At 45.6% G+C, this 17,722-nt stretch overlaps 1 protein-coding gene across 4 annotated transcripts in view; it reads left to right on the forward strand.

The window, feature by feature from the left end:
* The first annotated feature begins 522 nt into the window (after positions 1 to 522).
* The window catches only part of DOCK10 (dedicator of cytokinesis 10), a 151,295-nt gene continuing 134,095 nt past the window's right edge, over positions 523 to 17,722 (forward strand). For 2 of the 4 annotated variants that reach the window (XM_084529461.1, XM_084529462.1), the window contains exon 1: positions 523 to 710. In XM_084529461.1, the coding sequence (XP_084385587.1) occupies positions 600 to 710 (111 nt within the window). In that variant the 5' untranslated portion in view covers positions 523 to 599. Of the gene's footprint in view, positions 711 to 5,015; positions 5,432 to 17,722 lie in introns of those variants that run through there. The other 2 variants (XM_084529452.1, XM_084529453.1) reach the window with 1 other exon arrangement.

The raw sequence follows: 17,722 nt of genomic DNA on the forward strand, positions 1-17,722 counted from the left end.
ACTTCATTTCTGTTTTAGGCAGATCACCGTATGCTCAGCTGTGTAGTCACTCGGGTGCCTCCTGTCCTACGCCTCCCGGCGCAGCCAGGTGATGGCAGTTCTGCACGAGGAGCGGAGTTTCAGTGCCCTTGTGTGAGGAAACTCAGACACAGAAACTCTAAATACCCCCTGCTCTTCGCACCACAGCCGCACGTTCAGGCGTCAGGCAGCATTCCTGCCAACACAGGCTGTGATTTCTGTGGGCTAACATGCCTCCCTGTAAGCGTGTCAGTGCCGGGGGAAGGACCGGACGATGCCCAGCGCCGAGCGAGCACCCGGGACCCGCGGTGCCCGGGCTGAGCCCGCGGGGCGGCCGCGGGGCAGCGCTGCGAGGGAGGCGGCGGCAGCGGCCCCGCGCCTCAGCGCCTCAGCGGGCGGGACGAGCCGCGGCCGCCCCTCAGGGCTCCGGGCACGGGGCCGCCGCGCTGCGCATGGCCCGGGGAGGAGCGGGCTCGGGCTCGGGCTCGGGCGGCGGCGGCGGGGGCAAGGAGCCGAGTTCCGCTTCCTGACGAGCGGCCGGAGCGAGGGGCGCCCGCCCGCCCGCCCGCCTGCCGGTGCCCATGGCCGGCGAGAGGACGAGGCGCTTCACGCGGAGCCTGCTGCGGCCGGGGCAGGCGGCGGAGCTGCGGCACAGCGCGGCCACCGCCGCCAGCGGCCGCCTCCAGCAGCGGGTGAGCGGCGAGAGGGGTCGGGGAGGGGGTCCCGGGCGGCTGCCGTGCCCCCAGCAGGGAGCCTGGCACCGGCGGTGCGGGGCTGGGCTGGGCGCACGCGGAGCGCCGTCTGCCTCTCCGCTCGCTCGGGCGGCGGTCTGATAACGCGCTCCCTCCGGGCTTGGAAAGCTGCGGGCTGGGGGAGCCGAGGGGCTCCTTCCCCGGCGAGGAAGCGAGGGGTTTGTTCCCCGCATGGGGCCGCATCGCCCCGCGCTTCGTGCTGTCCCAGCGCCGAGTCGCGCTCTGTGCTTCGCCGGATTTGCAGCCAGCCCTGGAGGTCTCCGTGAAGCGTTCCCGAGCTCCCGACCCGTGGCAGCCCGGTAGAGGCTTCCTCATCTCTAAAGGCTCTGTGGAAATGCTCCCCGAACCATCGCGGCTGGTTTGGGCGCTGCCCAGGCACTGTGCTGGGTCGTGGTCCCCTACGGGCATGTGTTAAAGTCCGTACAGCAGCTGAGCGACCTAATGGCAACTTAAAGCCCTAGAGATGAAGTTCTGTTAGAAGAACTTCTTGCTCTGCTCTGTCTCTGCTGCAAGAATACGAGAAAAACTGAGAAGGAGATTGATGGAGCACATCTGAATTTGATGGTCTGGATCCCTTGAGGAGGGAACTGGGGTTTTGTTTAATTGTTTTCCAGTTGTTGCTAACAGATCTTAAGCTGATAACTGAAGAACATAGCATTTAATTACTGCTCGTGCGCTTGAGTTGTATTTTGTTCCACCTCTCTGTAGAACATCCAGCCTTCAGTTGCAGGGCAGCGAGCAGAATCTGTCACTTCTGCGCGTCTGACTTCCTGCGCCGTGACGAAACGTGTTGCTGCAGGATTTCATCAGGGCTTTGGGTTTGGTTTTGAAGGCAAACGCAGGCAGGTCTGCAGAGATGGTCCTTTATAGATACCGAGGTTCAGATTGGAAGACGCCAGGCCAGACTCTGGTTTCAGTTATGCTGCTCAGCGGGGGCACCGAGGGGCTTCCAGATGTTACGTTTTATCCTCCAGCAGGCACAACGGTTCTGAAGCCTTGGTTGCTTGCTGTGTTGACTATGTATGTCTCTGAGAAACTTAATGAAGTTACCATCTTTTTACTGTACTTCTTGGGATTGCCAGTAGTGTTGCTCGTGAAAGCCAAATTTCCGTATAGTTCCTCATGCTGAGGACTCCTGCTGGGGTACAATGCTCCAGTCCTCCAGATGAAGTCTCCTCTAGCTACACGAAGGCAGAACAAGATGAATTAGTCGTCATGCCTTAGCCAGTGGGCAGAAGGCCCCTTGCTGCTGTGCCAGCCCTGCAGAGCTACGAGGCTCGGAGCTGGGCGGTGCTGTCATCCCCACGGGTCTCTCCAGTCATCACCTGTGGGGACGACCCTGTCCTGGTGCCCTGCCGGTGCTGCAGGCATAAGGATGCCACATTGCTCTTGTAGAAAAGCGCCACAGGACCTCAGTGCTCTGGCTGGACTGGCACTGGTGGTTTTTTGTTGGTTGTGGTGTGGTTGGTTTTTTTTTGTTCATTTGTTTGTTTTTGTTTTTTGTACCAGAAGCAAATATTCCTGTAGAAGAGAAAAACCTGCTGTGTTCCATGGGGCGTGCTGGCACCCCTTGCATCTTGTTCTGTGTGTTTCAGCACCTCATGATCCAGTCGTGCCAAACCTGGCATTGTAAATCTTGTGTTGGAGCATCCTGCAGGTCGCTGCTGCAGCAGTCAAGGGCCTGTAAATAACTGGCTGCTACAAAGGAGGGAAAGTGGAAAGGTGGATGAACTGAGCTTTCTGGTACTGCTTTTGTGTCTGTCCTGTACGAAGTTGCAGCTGGGCCTCTGTCAGCCCAATTTGTAACAGCCCCTGCAGCAGGGGTCCCTCATGTCTTAGCAATTTGGTAGGAGCTCAGGGAGCAAATGCCTGTTGGTGTTAACTCCCAGGGAACAGTGGAATAGCGAGTTTTGTCTGTCAGTTCCTTGCTGCCCTCAAATACATCACTTCTTCTGCTGTGTGCTTTCCCTTCATTTTGTTCATATTTATTTGCTTAACATAGAAAAAATGTTGCAAGATGTTGCAAGTATTCAGCTCAAAATTCTGTTTGTAAATACAAAAAAAAAAAAGCGTCAGAGTAATTAAGGGGATGGGGTAAGTAACTTTTTAACGCTATGAAAGATATAAAGTGGAAACAGAGGTTGAGTGGGAAATACATATATTTTTATACTTTATGTATATAGTTATATATCTTATTGGCAGTGCAGTAGCTGCAGCATTTCAACACAGGTAAGACATCCTACGTTAATTACGGAGTCTTCAGCAAATGCAAGGGGGTGCTACTGTCAGGTGTTAATGGTGTGTGGCAGCACTTCAGGTGGCTTCAAAAATTGCTCAGTTATTTCCTGTTAACTAATTTGTTCTTTTGGAAAGGGCAATTTACAAAAACTAGTCAGTGAAATTGATCAGCACCATCTAAAAGAAGGTAAATAATTTAGTGTGTTTTGAAGCTTTGTCACAAAATTCTGTCTATGTCCTAACAGAAAAGCTTTGTTAGAAATCTGCAGTGTGAACACTCAGTTCCTAGGAAGCTGACTAGCTGTGCGCAAGAAAGGGAAACTAGTGTCTGTTGTTTCGTTTGCCTGCAACTGCAGCGAGGTTTCTCTGCAAGTTTTCAGAATAGGGGTGGGCCACTCTGCTTCTTGAAATCCCATTGCTAGCCACTTAGTTATTATGAAAATTTGCACTATATCGATATTTCCAGGTCACAATTAATTTGGCTAAGTACTGCTGGCTGCAGCGCTCATCCTTTACATAAAGTATTGTGACACTGCTTTCATAAAAGGCCTGTGGGGGGTCTTGCTCCTCGTCTCTCTTCTGCAGTTTACCAAGTTAATAGCAGGCTGGAATTGGGCTGCTGCTCCACGTGTCTTTTTTTTGGCAGAGGTTTCTTTCCGTCATGCTGCAGCCAAGTGGAGAAAGTTGTGGTGTCCAATGACCCTACACTGGCTGTCTTTCTTGACTGGAATCTGGATTACACAGACTTCCCTTTTTATTTATTTATTATTATTTTTTTTTAAGGGGGGAAGGGTCTTTATCTTACCTGAGGGTGGTGCAATTCCTTCTTGAAAGAGCAGGTTCCAATTATTTCCAATGTGTGTTTTATGTTGCGTGTTCTTCACAAGTAATAAAGGCTCCCTTTGCATTGTAGCTCTGTATTTTTAGTTTTAGAGATGATTTTTAATTCTGAAGGTAGGTAACGAAGTGTTTGTGACTTTCTGTTTTGTTTTATGGTGATTTTAGCAGCATGGCAGTCTCCAAGGAAGAGTAATCTGCATTGCTTGCAGGCTTACAGAGAACACCCATTGCTTTGGTACCCAGAGTGATAACAACAACGGAGCTTTGACCATCCTTACCCCCGCTGGGCCCGGCTGCGTGGCCTTTTCTCATCACGCAGCCGCGCTCGGGTTAGACTTCCACGTTCAAAATCAGGCCAATGAATGAAATTGCCTCCCCAGTGAAAACTTCATTTGTTTAGAAGGTACAGTGTTAGCTGAGCTATTCCAAGGACAGAAGTACTTTGAAAACTGGGCTGTGAAAGGCTCCTTTCTTCTGAGGATATTCTGATGTCTACTGTTTGTCCAGTGTGAACTGAAGTAAGGCATTTATACAGACAGTGAATGTACCATGCTGTTACAGATAAATAGGCTGTATGTGTTTATACATACATGTCCATGCCTGGGCTTCATACGCCATCTACTAGATGGTTGTCTATTCCTCTGTAGACTTCTTACTGTATTAGCTTGTTCTTTTTTTTCCTTTTTCTCTTTGGTTAAAGCTGAGGTGGTAGCCTGGTGAAATAATCCTAAAAACATGCACAGAGTGAAAGCCTCATCCCCGTTTTTGTGGTTGAGGAAAGAGCTTATTCATTGCACAGGCAGAAGGGAATGTTATCTGCAGTCTAGGCCTGGGAAGATTCTGCTGTTGAAGTCTCTGTGTTTGAGTTGTCGTCGTCTCTTCAGGACAGACAACTTGTCAGGTACGTTTAGGATGTTAGCAACTATAATGAAGTCTTAAAAAACTTTTTTTATATTTGTATTTTACCTGTGAAACTTGCTCATGAGTATGCATTCCAAAACTTATCTTTAATATCCCCTACATCTTCAAAGAAAAAACCCAACATTATAAGTAATTTCCTTAATCAGCATTTTTTATTTTTTTTTTTTTTTAAGTCTTTGTGTCTGATGAGTGATTTCAAATGATATCATAGCTGTTCTTCAGCTGGGGTATCCCAAGGACACCTGCAGTGGTGTGGACCTGACGAGGATCTGATCATTTTCAGCTGGCTGCTGGAGCCCAGATGTAAGAGCAAAGCAAGCAAAGGGCACAGACAAGAATGTACTGTTTGCACATTCTCCAGCTGCTAGGCTCCCTCCTCTGCAGGCAGACAAAGGGGCCAATTTCTTCTCCTGAGTAATTCTAGGAACTTCATTTGAGGCTTGTACTGGGGATCAAACTGACGCACAGATGAAGAAAGAGAGATAAGGGAAGAAAGCCACAGAGAGGGTGGAGGAGAAAAAGGAAGAAAATGGTCTAGAAAGAGTTCACAAGCACTGGAGAAAATGGGGGAAAAGAGGAAAGACTTTGTGGGGAAAGAGAGGCTGAAGAAGACGATGAAACGGAGGAAAGAAATGAAGAGATCTGCAAGAAAGATTCGTCAGGTTGGTGAATAACTCGTGCAAATGAACCCTTAATATGAAATACACAGGGAGTGTATTTAAACGCTTTGGTTTAAATGTAGTTTTTGCTGTTGTCTTGAATCTGTCACTTGAATAATGCTTTGTTTTGAATTGATGGGAAGTGAGTCAGCTTGAGTAACTCAACATGATCTCAGTTTATAGAAGCCGCATTAACTTTTTCCCCCTGCTTACAAGGTTAAATAAGGGGTCTGGAGAAGGGAAGAGGAACAGCAGTTTCCAGAGAGGGAGAATCTGGAAAACTGAGCCTTTTATTGGGTTTGGAGAATGGCTGGGCAGAGAAGAGGTTTAGTGTTGTGGCTTTTAGCAGGCAGTTCTGTGGTGCATATGTCACTTCCAGAAGTCAAAACATGTTTGTAACTTTTTGCTAGCACAAGGTCAAAAGGCTGTGCAGCAGTGACATGGGTGTGATTATTACACAAATAACAAAGTCTTACAACAGTATGCACTTGCCAGTTCAGGATTGCCTACGTTTTGCAAAAATCAACAGTATTTCTCTGAAGCTGGATGATATATTTTTTTTTTTTGTCTGCTTTATACTGCCTGCATTTTCTTACGTTATGCTGACTTTATTCTGGTTTTGCTGATAAGAAGAAGAAAACAAAAAGATAACTGCCCAAGATCTCACAGTGAGCATACAGTGAGCCTCAGAACAACGGTCTCCAAGTTCAATGCTGCCATGGGCTGCCCTGCCACGCTCAGCCAAATCGCTTGCCTGACTTACAGCTGCTCTGCAGTCTGCCCCCTGCTCTCATTGCTGACCCAGGCAATTTTCCCCTCTCCTCTAAAATGTAAGAGAACCAAGAGCTGCTTGCTCTCTGTGTGCTTCTCCTCAGTTTGTCCCTTTCAGAGCAGAAGACCACCAGGCTCCGAGTTGCACTGTAACGAGGGCAGCAAGCTGTGCTAGTGCGAACTGCTCAGGTGTGTCAATGAAGCCTCAGAGAGCCTTTCTCTTACAGGAGAAACTCAAGAGGCTTGTTTGTTTTTACCTTTCTCCACTTCCTTGTTTTTTAGATTGGTCTCACAGTACAGTAGTCTTATTTTGTTCCCCCTCTGTCATTGGTATGTAATTAAAACCTAAACACATAGGTTACATAGATTTTTAGTAGGCTCCTTCTTATCTCTGGTACCATTTTTTTTTCTGATGATACATACACGCTGGCTCTTTGTTTTCATGTCTTGCAAGGTGCCTTACAAACACAGGAGGGAGTTCCCACAGAGAGCTGGGGATGGGGCTGCCCAGCCTCACCTCCCCAGCTTGCTCTCAGGGGTTAGTATCCACAAAAAGCCCCCTGGCTTGGGTACTGTAAGGTTGCTAGCAGCTGGAACCCGAACACTGGGTGGTTTGGAATGTCAGGTGGCAGAATGTAGATGGCCTTTGGGCTTGTAGAAAAACACAACACATGAGGAAACCTGGAGATGTTTCTGGGATGTGGGGGTTTGTCCTGTGTGGCCAGCTCAGCAGTGGGGACTGTAGCTACCACCATCAGGATCTCAGGTAATTACAGGGAAATGGGCCTGGATGCCTCAGCACAACAGGGGTCTGCGCTGCCTCTGTGGAACCATGTCTTATCCCTGCAGCCTCGAATCAAAATTCCCAAAGAATTGAAGAAAACATTACACCCTATTACATTTTGAGTTACCAGTTGATTCAATTTTAATTAGCACTTAGCTTTTTACAAGATTTCCTTCACACTCTGGCTGTTGTGTGGTTGGTATTGTGTTTATTTAGCAAGCTGTCAGCTTCGTAGTGATTGTCTTAATGCTGAGCGTGGTTCTCCACGTCTGGATTCATGTTGTGTGGGGGAAGTACAAGGCAATTGTGTTGTTGAGTCTGAAATTGGCTTGTTTGCTTTTCATCTTTGAGAGTAACTTCAGCTGACTTGAGGCAAACATGATTCTAGGTTACTTTGACATGTTGACCTAAATTAAATGATGTAGATATAATGTAATGTAATGAATGCACCCGAGCTGGATACAATAAAGGGGAAAAAATACTTTCTTTGAGTGTCATTATTTATGAACGAGAGTAGTACAGAAACATCTCTCTGAAACTGCAATGGCTAAGCATGGTTAGCATAGAAAAAAAGTAAACTTCATCTGTGGTTTCTGTTAATATAAATTGATTATTATTTTATTTTCTTTTAAGCTGACATTTAAATACATTTTTTATCCATGTATGTTTTCTGCTAGCTTTTGCTTCTTTGAGTAAGCTGATGTATGTCAGCTGCTTTTAATGAGTTCTTCTGATTTACCAGCAAGAATGAAGTTCTGGCTGCTCAGGTGTTTCATAAAGCCTGTGCCTGTGCCTCTCCTCATGCTGAGCTAGAGGCTCGCCATGTGGTGAGCGCAATGGCTCTGCACAGACAATGCCATTTACTTTTTTAAAGTGTCTGTGTCTCAATGCAAGTTCCTCAGTGGTCTTTATTCTAGGTCTTCTGTGTGTTTGTTTTTTTTTGGGGGGGAGAGCTTGGCACAGGTTGAAGAAAACAGACTTCTCAAGTGTGAGACCCTTCTCTGATATGAGGTTTGGCCAGGCTCTGGGAGAATCTGAGGAGGTCTGCAACCCTTGTAGGATTTCAGCTCCTACCAATGCCCCAGGGATTCCTCTGACTTCCAAAGAACATTTCACTTGGAGTTCAACCCAGGCCTTTGTCTTTTATGGGAGTTAGAGAGGAATCCTTTACAGCTGCAGGTGTTTACCACAAGTCTTCCTGTAACACCTCTACCACTGTCTTTGCATTTCTTCTCAACATTAGGATTAATTGCTCTTACCTTCCTCTCCCCTGCTCTGTTTCCTACACTCGCTCTGTGCCGAGGGTTACTGCAGGGCAGGCATCAGGGTTGGTGTCGCCAAGCCCTGCAGCACAGCGCAACCTTCCTGGGGCTGCTGTCCCAGCCATGCTGGGTACCAACCCGCTGCCCCTGCACCTCTCCATTTCTTGCAATCCCCTGCTCCTGCCTGTCAGCCATTATCTCTGCCTACAGCCTGCCCCAGGTCCTCTCCCTTCTTGTTGTCTCAAGTTTACATTGGATTTTTCAGCAGATTGTCTCCGCTGTGGGGAAGAGAAGTGGCACAAAGGTGGGGGAGAACCACCGGGGTATCTCCTGGCCCCAGTGGCTTCTAACCCTGAAACAATTTCTTCCATCCCCTTCTGCTGTGAGATTCTTGTTGTGCTGCCTCCTCTTCCTCTCCCCAGCCCCTGCCTTCCTGCCCTCTTGGCCCTCTGGTGGCCCCAGGGGAGAGGCCAAGCCCAAAAGGCAGCAGAACAGGGAAAGGAAAGGCTGCTTGTGCCTGAGACTGCATGCGGTGGAGGTGCAGACTGGGGAAGGGGAGGAGGACAGGTCTCCAAAGCTCCCTTCTCTGCCCTTTGGAAGCAAACACAGCACTCCTTCCCAGAATGTGAGCAGGACAGGAGAAAGTATTTGGAGCATGTTGAGTCTTTTAGAGTGAAAGCATTGGGCTGAAATCAGTCTGGGGGCTGTTGGTTGGACCGTGCTGATTTAAATAACGTCATCTCTGGAGGCTGTCCCATGAAGGAGCTCTTCACATTGCTGTGCAAGTACCAAGGCACATGCTGGGCTTGATGCCTGTTGTTAGGAATGCCTCCATTGCATTTGGCAGGACATGTATTAACATGAGGTGTTTGTAGCAATATCAGTCTCTTCTGAAGATAGAAATGTGCAGACTTTCTCCTGGCCTTCTTAAAAAATATATATTTTTTTCTTTCTACCAAAGAAATTGGTGAACGTGTTACAGGAATACTGCTGGCAAACACCTGCAGCTCTTCTCTTAGAACAGCCTCAGAGTGGTCTCAAGTCTCCAAAGCAGTTCAGGGGCCAGAGGAGCTGGTTCATGCCTTCAGACTTCAACTGGGCTGAGAGAAACAGGGAAGAGCATGGTACAGAGCAACGGCACATGGACAGACAGAGTCCTTGGGCAAGCAAGTCCTGGGCCCCACCTCTGGCTTGGTGATTCCCTCTGCAGGGAGAAAGGGAGTGATGAGTAAGTGTTAAAAGCAGTGTTGAGCAGACTTTGGTATTTATTCCAGAATACCATGTGGTCCGTGTCTTTTGTGTTCACACACTTGCAGTGCATAATAAAACGTGCTGAGCTATCGTGTCCCCATTGCCACTGTATAGGAACACTTTTTTTCCTTCCATTCGTGTGTAGCAGGTGGATTTCTACAAGCAAACAAAGAGCAGTTGCAGTAACAAAACAGAAGTGAAGTGTCGTATGTAGTTCTTGTTTGAAAATTAGTTACTAAAATGCATCTGCCTGTTTCAGAGCTCACACCTCCCTTTTACATGGTCACCTTTTACATCAGTAACAGCTGTTTGTCTCATTAAGCTGTGTCACTGTGTGGTGCTTCTGTTCTGCTGACACCATTTCATTAGCTGGCTGCACGGCTAGCACAGGTTGAAATTAAGTCATAGGATGTTATGTAGAATTGCTGCATGAATTTATCCTCGTAGCCCCACCAGAATTAACAAGAGCTGTTTCTGAGGCTGGTTAGGGGAACTTATCAAACTGAGATGAAGGAAATACATGAGCAGAAATTTAGCTTACCCTCTTTCCTAGTTGAATAATAACTTGTGGTACAGCAGCAGCATTAGAAGTCTGTAATTTATACTAAAAAAGAAGTTTCAATCTAGGTAGATTTACCTCTTCCATGGGTGCATATCTCAGAAGCTTCCTGATACTTATTTACTTCAACCATGTAGCCAAGGTGGTACAAAAATCCTTTTTGGCTTCTTTGTATCCTTCCGCCAGCAGGGGTAACTGTTTGCAGGGCAGTTTGGGGTGGAAATTACTTGTAACTTACGTGGCAGGGAGCACTGTGAGTGGCAGGACAGGAGGACACCAATTGCCATGCATTGGCATGAAGTTTATCTGCCTTTTTCTTCTTGTTCCTGCAGTGCGAACCCTACAAGCTTACTCGACACGGCCTTTATGCCACACTTAATCATTGTCTTGCCCTCAATTCTTTATTCTTGTATCTTCCCACTCCCTGCTTTGCTGCCCTTGCTCCTTCCAGTCCTCGGTCCTTGTTGCTGTGTCTCTCCCACTCGTCTCTGAGCCCCCACTAATGCCTCCCTGTGTGCAGGGAACAGTATGTCGGTTGTGTGTTGGGCACCCTATTGCCATCCATGCCATCTTAAAACCCACTTCTTCCAGGAACTCTGTGTCCGTGTTCCTCAAACCAATAATCTCTCTTCTTCTCTTCACTGAGCGGCTCTCCAGTGCTATGCTGCTGTAGCCATGCCTCTCTCACCCCCATATGGTCCACATGAAGCCTTTGGGTTCTGTAGCAAGTCTCCCTCTTAGCTTTTGTATAAAATTTTACATCACACAAATGGGTTTATAGACATGATTGCTATTGGAACAACTGTTTGCTAGATAAAAGATCATTTAAATAAAAGGTAGTGACTCGTCTTTCAAAGAAGAATCTGTCAGATGTCTGTTCCCTTAAAGCATTTCTGTACCAGTGGATCCCCGTTCAGTGCTTACGCAGTATTTACAGATGATTGTGTATACGGTGAAATGTCTTAATGCATCTGTATCAAGTCTATTTTAAAAATATTTAAACCAATTAAGCAAATAGGTGGCTGCCAGGGCTACCATCTGTTTCCTTGGAGTAATGTGGCATGCACAGGTTTAGGGGGGTGGAGGGGATTCCCCAAAGTCCCTGATGGCACAGCCACTGCAGAGGAGCACGCAGTGACACTCAGCCCCTCTTGAATCAATCTGGTGTGGTTTGCATCACTTCTGATGAGCGTCACCTGTGCAGAGGGGAAGGCAGGCATGCACTGGGGCTGGGAGGGAGAGAAGGGTCATTTCCAACAAAAAGCACTAACTTTGGGCTTGCTGTTTTGCTCTGGTAAAACAGCTGTGGTTGCACAAAAGCCTGTGTATCAACTGGCTGCTGACAGTTAAAATGATGAGACCTTTAAAAAAACAAGAAGTCCTTGTATATGTGGTTATTAATAGATCAAACTACGAGAATTACAGGAATTAAAACTAAAGAAGTTAAAAGAAATCCAGATCTTCCCCCTCACGTGTTTCCTCCCCCATGCACCCTCTTTTTTTTTCTTTTTTTTTTTTTCTTTTTCTTTTCCCCACTTCCCTTCCTTTTGTTTGCTTGGAGGCTTAAAACAGTGAAGCTAGAGGCATTTTCATATAATGCTGCTGAACGTAGGTAGATGATACTAACTGGGAATATTTAGGGATGAGAAGATCATTGTTTTTTCTTCACCTTTTAGTTGTGGCTATTGAGGGTGAGTCCTCTGCTCACCAGTATCTGGAGCTGCCTGGGCATCTGAGTGTTTGCCTGTGATTCTTTGCTGCCCTTTGGAGGGGGTGAGGTTATATTTGGTATGGTTTGGAGTGTGTGCCACTTCCTAAAAGAGGAAAATAACCAAAGAATTGTCACCAAACATTTTTTTTCAATAATGGGCTTTGTGGGGAACCACACTGAGATTGGTGCCTATACTACTGAAAGCCTAACACGTTGTCATACCGTTCTCCTCTCGTTCTTGTTTATGAAGACATTTTCTGTTCTTGAAGAAAACTACATGGAAGCAATAGGCAGCTTACTGTTTCATTTAATTAACTGCAGCTAGAATTTATAGGGCACAAAGAAGGTGGCAAAATGGTGATGGGCAGGTTCTTTTTGTCTGTGTCAGAGCTCCAGGTTGTTTTTCCCTGTAGCCAATATGCCAAACAAGTCCTGCTGTCATTTACTAACCAAGAATTTTTTGGAAATATTTTCAGTCTTGAGGGTGCAAAAATAACAAAGTGAACTGTGACTGGAGAGGAATAATACTTTCTAGTTGGTACTATCACGGGCTCAGCTTAGCAGACTTTTTTTGTCTGTAAGATAACAGAAATGAAAACTAGTGAAGTGTAAGTGCTGACAGTATGACTGTTTTTAGACAGCTTGGCAGGAAACACTCACTATTTCCTCTTCTGTTTGATGTTCTGTTACTTTCTCATAAATACTAACCCTGCTGGGGCATCGGTGTTTGCTGCTACAGTGGTATGGCTATAACAATGAAAAGAATAAAAGACAATGCCAAAAACAGCCAGATTTAAATATCTTCTGTTGTTTTAAATAGATTGTGTGGACTTGTTTTTTTTTTTTTGTTTTTTTTTTTTAAATACAGAATTTTCCGTTAGTTTTTTGGCCCCACTGGAGCATCTTTCCAATGCAAATACATAGACTTCTATCTGCATAGTTGAGCTGGGAAGTGGGGATCAGTTTACCTGCGAAGTATGGGCTCAGATTGGTGCTCTTCTGGATCAGGATAGAGCTTGTTTCAGCACTTGTTTCTCATAGGTAGATGCTGGGTTTCTCTAGCTGTAGTGTGCCTGGAGGACGTGCGTCCCACAGAAGAGATACATACATCTATCTACATGTGGAATAAGGTGACGGGCCCCCCTTCTCCATCACTTTCATAAGGTGATTGGTACTTTGGTCTCTTGAAATGCCAAGCAAGCGCTATCCCCAACCCAGGGGTAGCAGAAGAAACAAGACAGAGGCGAATCTCTTTATCGTAAGCCTTATCCTCTCACCATGCCTGATTCTTGTGTCTCATAGGCAGGATGCCTTCAGTTGATTAGGGCACTGCCTTCCCTTAGGGCCTAGCAGTCCTTCATGGATGGTACTTGAGCTTCTGTGTTGTTTTCCCCTCAGATCAGGGGCTGATCTGTGAGCTTTGAAAGCCAGAAGATGCTGCCTTGGAGGGCGAGATCTGCCGATAAGCCCGTGCAGATGCTGTGCCCCAGCACATCGCTCCACGTGCTGCGTTTTCCACCTCCACCCAGCGTCTGCCCTCAGTCAGCTGCCAGCTGATCTTTGTGAAGAGTAATCTGGTTGAATTCAGTGTCACTACGTCAAGAGAAGGACTGAGTGGTTGTAGCCAGGCCTGACCTTATGCTTGGCAGAGTGTGTTTAGCTGCATGTACATCCCCTTATTTAGATGTAACTGTTCCCACCTTAGTGAACTGCTTGATGAAAGCATGAATGACAGCAAGGTGAGAGCTGTTGTGTTGGCTGCAAGTCTGTTACCACAAAATCATTGTCATGTTACATATAAAGTGATAAATGATCATTAATGTCTGACTGGAATCCAATTGGAGCACTAATTATATGTCAGAGTAAATTTTGGCAGAAATGAATGCTGAATGCTATCTCTGCATCTTAATTTCTGCCGCAGTTTTAAGAGGAAGTGGGGTCTGAAATTTTCAGAGTCTAAAAAAAAGATGCTTGAAGGAAATCTGGTATTTTCATTTCTTCACTTGGATGTCAGAGGTTCTAGTGAAAGCTTTGGCAGCATAGCCAACAAGAGCGCTTTACTTCCTTAAAAAAGAACGAGAGAGAAAAAAAAAAATAGGGTTAAAGTTCCAGCACGTAGCCTGTAACATTTAAATTATTTACTTATGCAGTTGTGCTTTCTCAACTGGAGGCCCTTAAGAATGCCCAGCTGCCAGCAGAATGAGAGGGTGGTCCAGGAAGCTGGTCATCTATTTTAAAATGTAATTGCATGTTCAGCGCAATTAGAGAACTGATTGCTTCCCTAAAATAAATCAATGCATTTGCAAGCATAAATAATTAAGACATCTTGAAAAGCACTGTCTGTCTGTTTTGTTCTTTATTTTCTACTTGGGTGAAGAGGGCCTGGAAGACTAAATAGAGAAGAGGTCAACATTTGGGCACTACCTAAAATTATTAGGATGCCTTGGAAGTTCTTTCGAGATGTGTCAAAACAAAATACAGAGTGACATCACTCCTGTTACACGCTAAATCTTTTTTCTTTCTTTAGTAATGCTCTGAAATGTTTCTACAAGAAGAGGAATTTTTGTGAATATCAGTTAATAAAAAGTACTAATGGCAGGTACGATGAATAATAAAAACAAATGGCTTGCAAACAGACATTTCATTCAGTGAGAATGAAAGCTCTTTGCACATATGTGTATTTAGCTTGTAGTTTCTGCTCATATTTTAATCTCCTTTGGAGTTCAGTATTAATCTTTCAAAACACACATGTTACTAATCAAAATATTATTCTTCTAAAGACTTTTTTTTTTCCCCTGAAATACCAACCAGAAGACATATGTTTGTAGAGACTGTGTTACAGCTTAACAAATATAGACCAAACAACTTACAGTTGGGTTGGTTTTGCTAATTTTGTGTTTAGTTGAATAAAGAGCCTTGTGGATGTGAATGTTAATTGGTACCAGCAACACAGGTTCATTAGTTTTTGTTTTTCTATGATTTTATTCTCTTCTGGAGTTCAAGTAAAAGGGAGTGAAAGCCTGACAGGAGATGTGAAATGAAAAACACATGTTGCACAGAAAAGCTGTCCAGGGTACAGAACACCACAACGTAGCTCATTAGATGCTAAAATAGCTGTTGTCAGTTTGATATTGTGAGCACATTCTTGTGTCGTGAAAAAGTAAAGCAAGAGTCCTCACCATGAAAGTGGTGAGGCCCTGGCCCAGGCTGCCCAGAGCAGCTGTGGATGCCCCATCCCTGGAGCAAGATTCCCAAGACCAGGCTGGATGGGATTTGGGCAGCTTGGGATGAGGGCAGGTGCCCCTGCCCAACAGCAGGGAGGCTGCAGCTCGGTGGCCTTTTATGTCCCTTCACACCCAAACCGTTCTAGGATTCTGTAAAATCACTTGGAAACGTGCAGGGTGCATTTTTTTTTTGGTTTGTTTACAAACATACAGGCAGCCCCCACTTCTGTAAAATGATTAGTCTAGTGGAGGCCGATGTTTTATGCCAAGAGGAACCTATGTACATGTTTTTCTGTGTAGAAACTCATGATTTTTCCCATGCGCTTTACTCCTGCAAGTGGCAGGGCTGGAACATGCATGGCATAAAGAAAAGGGGGCAGGCCGCTTGGATTGCTCTGCCTGGACCCATCAAGTTTGTGGCTTTTTGAGCAGCATTTAAAAAAAAAAAAAAAAAAAAAAAAAAAAAAAAGACCTTAATGTTTACGTTCTGTAAAAATTCCAGATTCCTGATTCTCAATTTCTTCCTTTTGGAAAAAACTGCCATTGGATTTTTGGCACTGATAAGGGGAAAAAAAGATCCAAAGCCACATTATTATGGAAATAATATGTATTCTTCCTGTGGGATCTTTCCTATCAGATAAAAGGATACATCTGCAGCCACTCCATTGGGGTGAGTGGGGTGATGAGACATCAGCACCTGAGACAATGCAGGTTTTGCTAGCCCCTGTATGTACAAATTTTGCTTTGCATTTCCTACATCCATATTTTGTGCCTCATTTTCCAGCTGTGGAAGCTTATGTTTGAAAATTGAATGAGATTATCCATTTTGTTTCCTTGCTCCTGGCTGAACTCTTTGCATATGGGAGACTGTCTCAAAGTGAAATTGTCTTGAAATAATAAGCAAGGACTTTGAGTTGAAAGAAGCCTGATTGGAAGCCTCTTCTGCTCCTTCCTACATTAGTTGGAAACAGAGCCTTCTGCAAAGTGAAATTGTATGGCCTAAATGGTCAGTTTATAGTCACTTGTTCCTGCCTTTGTGTTTAGGCTTTGGCTTGAGCAGCTCTTCCGCTTTGGTTGTGTTCAGTGCTTGCCCTCACAGGGCACAAATCTGGGCTCTGTTTTGCTGGGCTGAATAAGCCATGCTCTGACACAGTCACGGAATAATGTAGCTTGGAAGGAGCTTCTGGAGGTTGTCCAGGGCAGCTCTGCACTCACAGCAAGTCCAACTAAACCAGGTTGCTGAGGCCCTTGGCAAGTCAAATGTTGAGACTGCAAGGATGGAGAGCTCACAGGCACTGCAGTGCCCTGTTCCAGTGCTTGACCGCCCTCATGGGGAAGTGACTTTATTGTATTTAACTGCAATTTCCCTCATCACAACTTCTGTCCGGTGCATCTCCTCCTGACTGTTTTTCTGCTATGGCTTATTTGTACAATATTTGCTTCCTAAAGCATTAGCCCAGCCTTAGTTGTTACTTCTGGTGAAAATTCTTTCCTTTCCAGAGTTTCTCTTAATATATGTTGTTTGGTTTTTTTTGGTGCTGCATCAGACAACGGATGAATGTTGGTAGCTCCAAATAATAGTCTACCCATTTTATGGGATAATAAAATTTCTTATAAAGCAAATGCTTTTAAAAAAAAAAAAAAAAAAAAAAAAAAAGGCATTTTTATTTCCTGGTGCATATTTAAGGAAACCACAATAATGTTCTTTGCCAGTCTATAAAATATGTAGTGTTAGATCCAAAAGCCACTGAAGTGCATTGAAATAGAGATTTCAATCGCTGCCTGTGGATTACAGTTCTCCCATTTTACTTAATCTAGGAAAAGTACCTGAGAGTAATCCCATCACGGAGGCTGCGATAGTAATAAGGTACCCACCAAAGTGAGAAATGACTTGTGAATCATCAGGAGGCTTCACTTGGGTTGGAAATAGGAACGCAGCAATTATTTGCATGCAAGTTATGCGTGTGTCACGTTCTGTGCTGGGTTCCAGCCCAGTTTCTGTCACCAGCCTGTTGGAAATCCTTACTTCAGTCTTTTTTGTCACTTTGTCTGCTTCCTTATCTGTTAAATGGCTGCAGTACATTTACGTTACTGCGAACCTTGTTGAGGGATCTGTCAGGTGAAAAGCTCTGTATTTTGGCCACGTGTGGTGTGGTAGTAACTCAGAGTATTCCATGCAACTTCGGTGCAGCCCTTTCCACCAGGCATAATGTGAAAGATGAAAGGAAAGCACTGTTGAGGAGAGGAGGGCGGCATTAGCTCAAGCGGTCATGGGCAGTCTCTTCCTGTGGTTACCAGATTTTTTTTTTCCCATGCCCGCATGTGATGGCTTCTGTTTTTAGCAAGTAGAGTCAGAAAACAAGCGAGTTGTAGGCGCAGGGTTAGTGGCTCGATTGGGCTGCCCGGCCCAGGCCCGGCGCTGTGACGGGTTCCTCGTGGCCTGGCTGTGCTATGTCCAGCACCACGCTGCACAGACAGCCTGCAGGCAGCCAGCTCTCTGTGCTTAAGGGCCTGGTTATCAATCAACGTGAGCCATGTGTTTGGAAGGGTTACGTACAGCCACCCTCATCCTGCTGCCCTTCTTCTGGGCCGCCTCCTAGTTGTGGTGGAGCACGCCTGACTCCATTAAACGGCTTGGGTAGTGCAGTCACGTTTTTCTTCGTGTAAAGTCGAGGTTTTATAAATAGTCATTTAACAAACGTGCTGTTTGTGTCATCCTGCCAGCAGAGCTG

Source organism: Aythya ferina (assembly GCF_964211825.1).
Source record: "Aythya ferina genome assembly, chromosome: 9".
Lineage (NCBI taxonomy): Eukaryota > Metazoa > Chordata > Aves > Anseriformes > Anatidae > Aythya > Aythya ferina.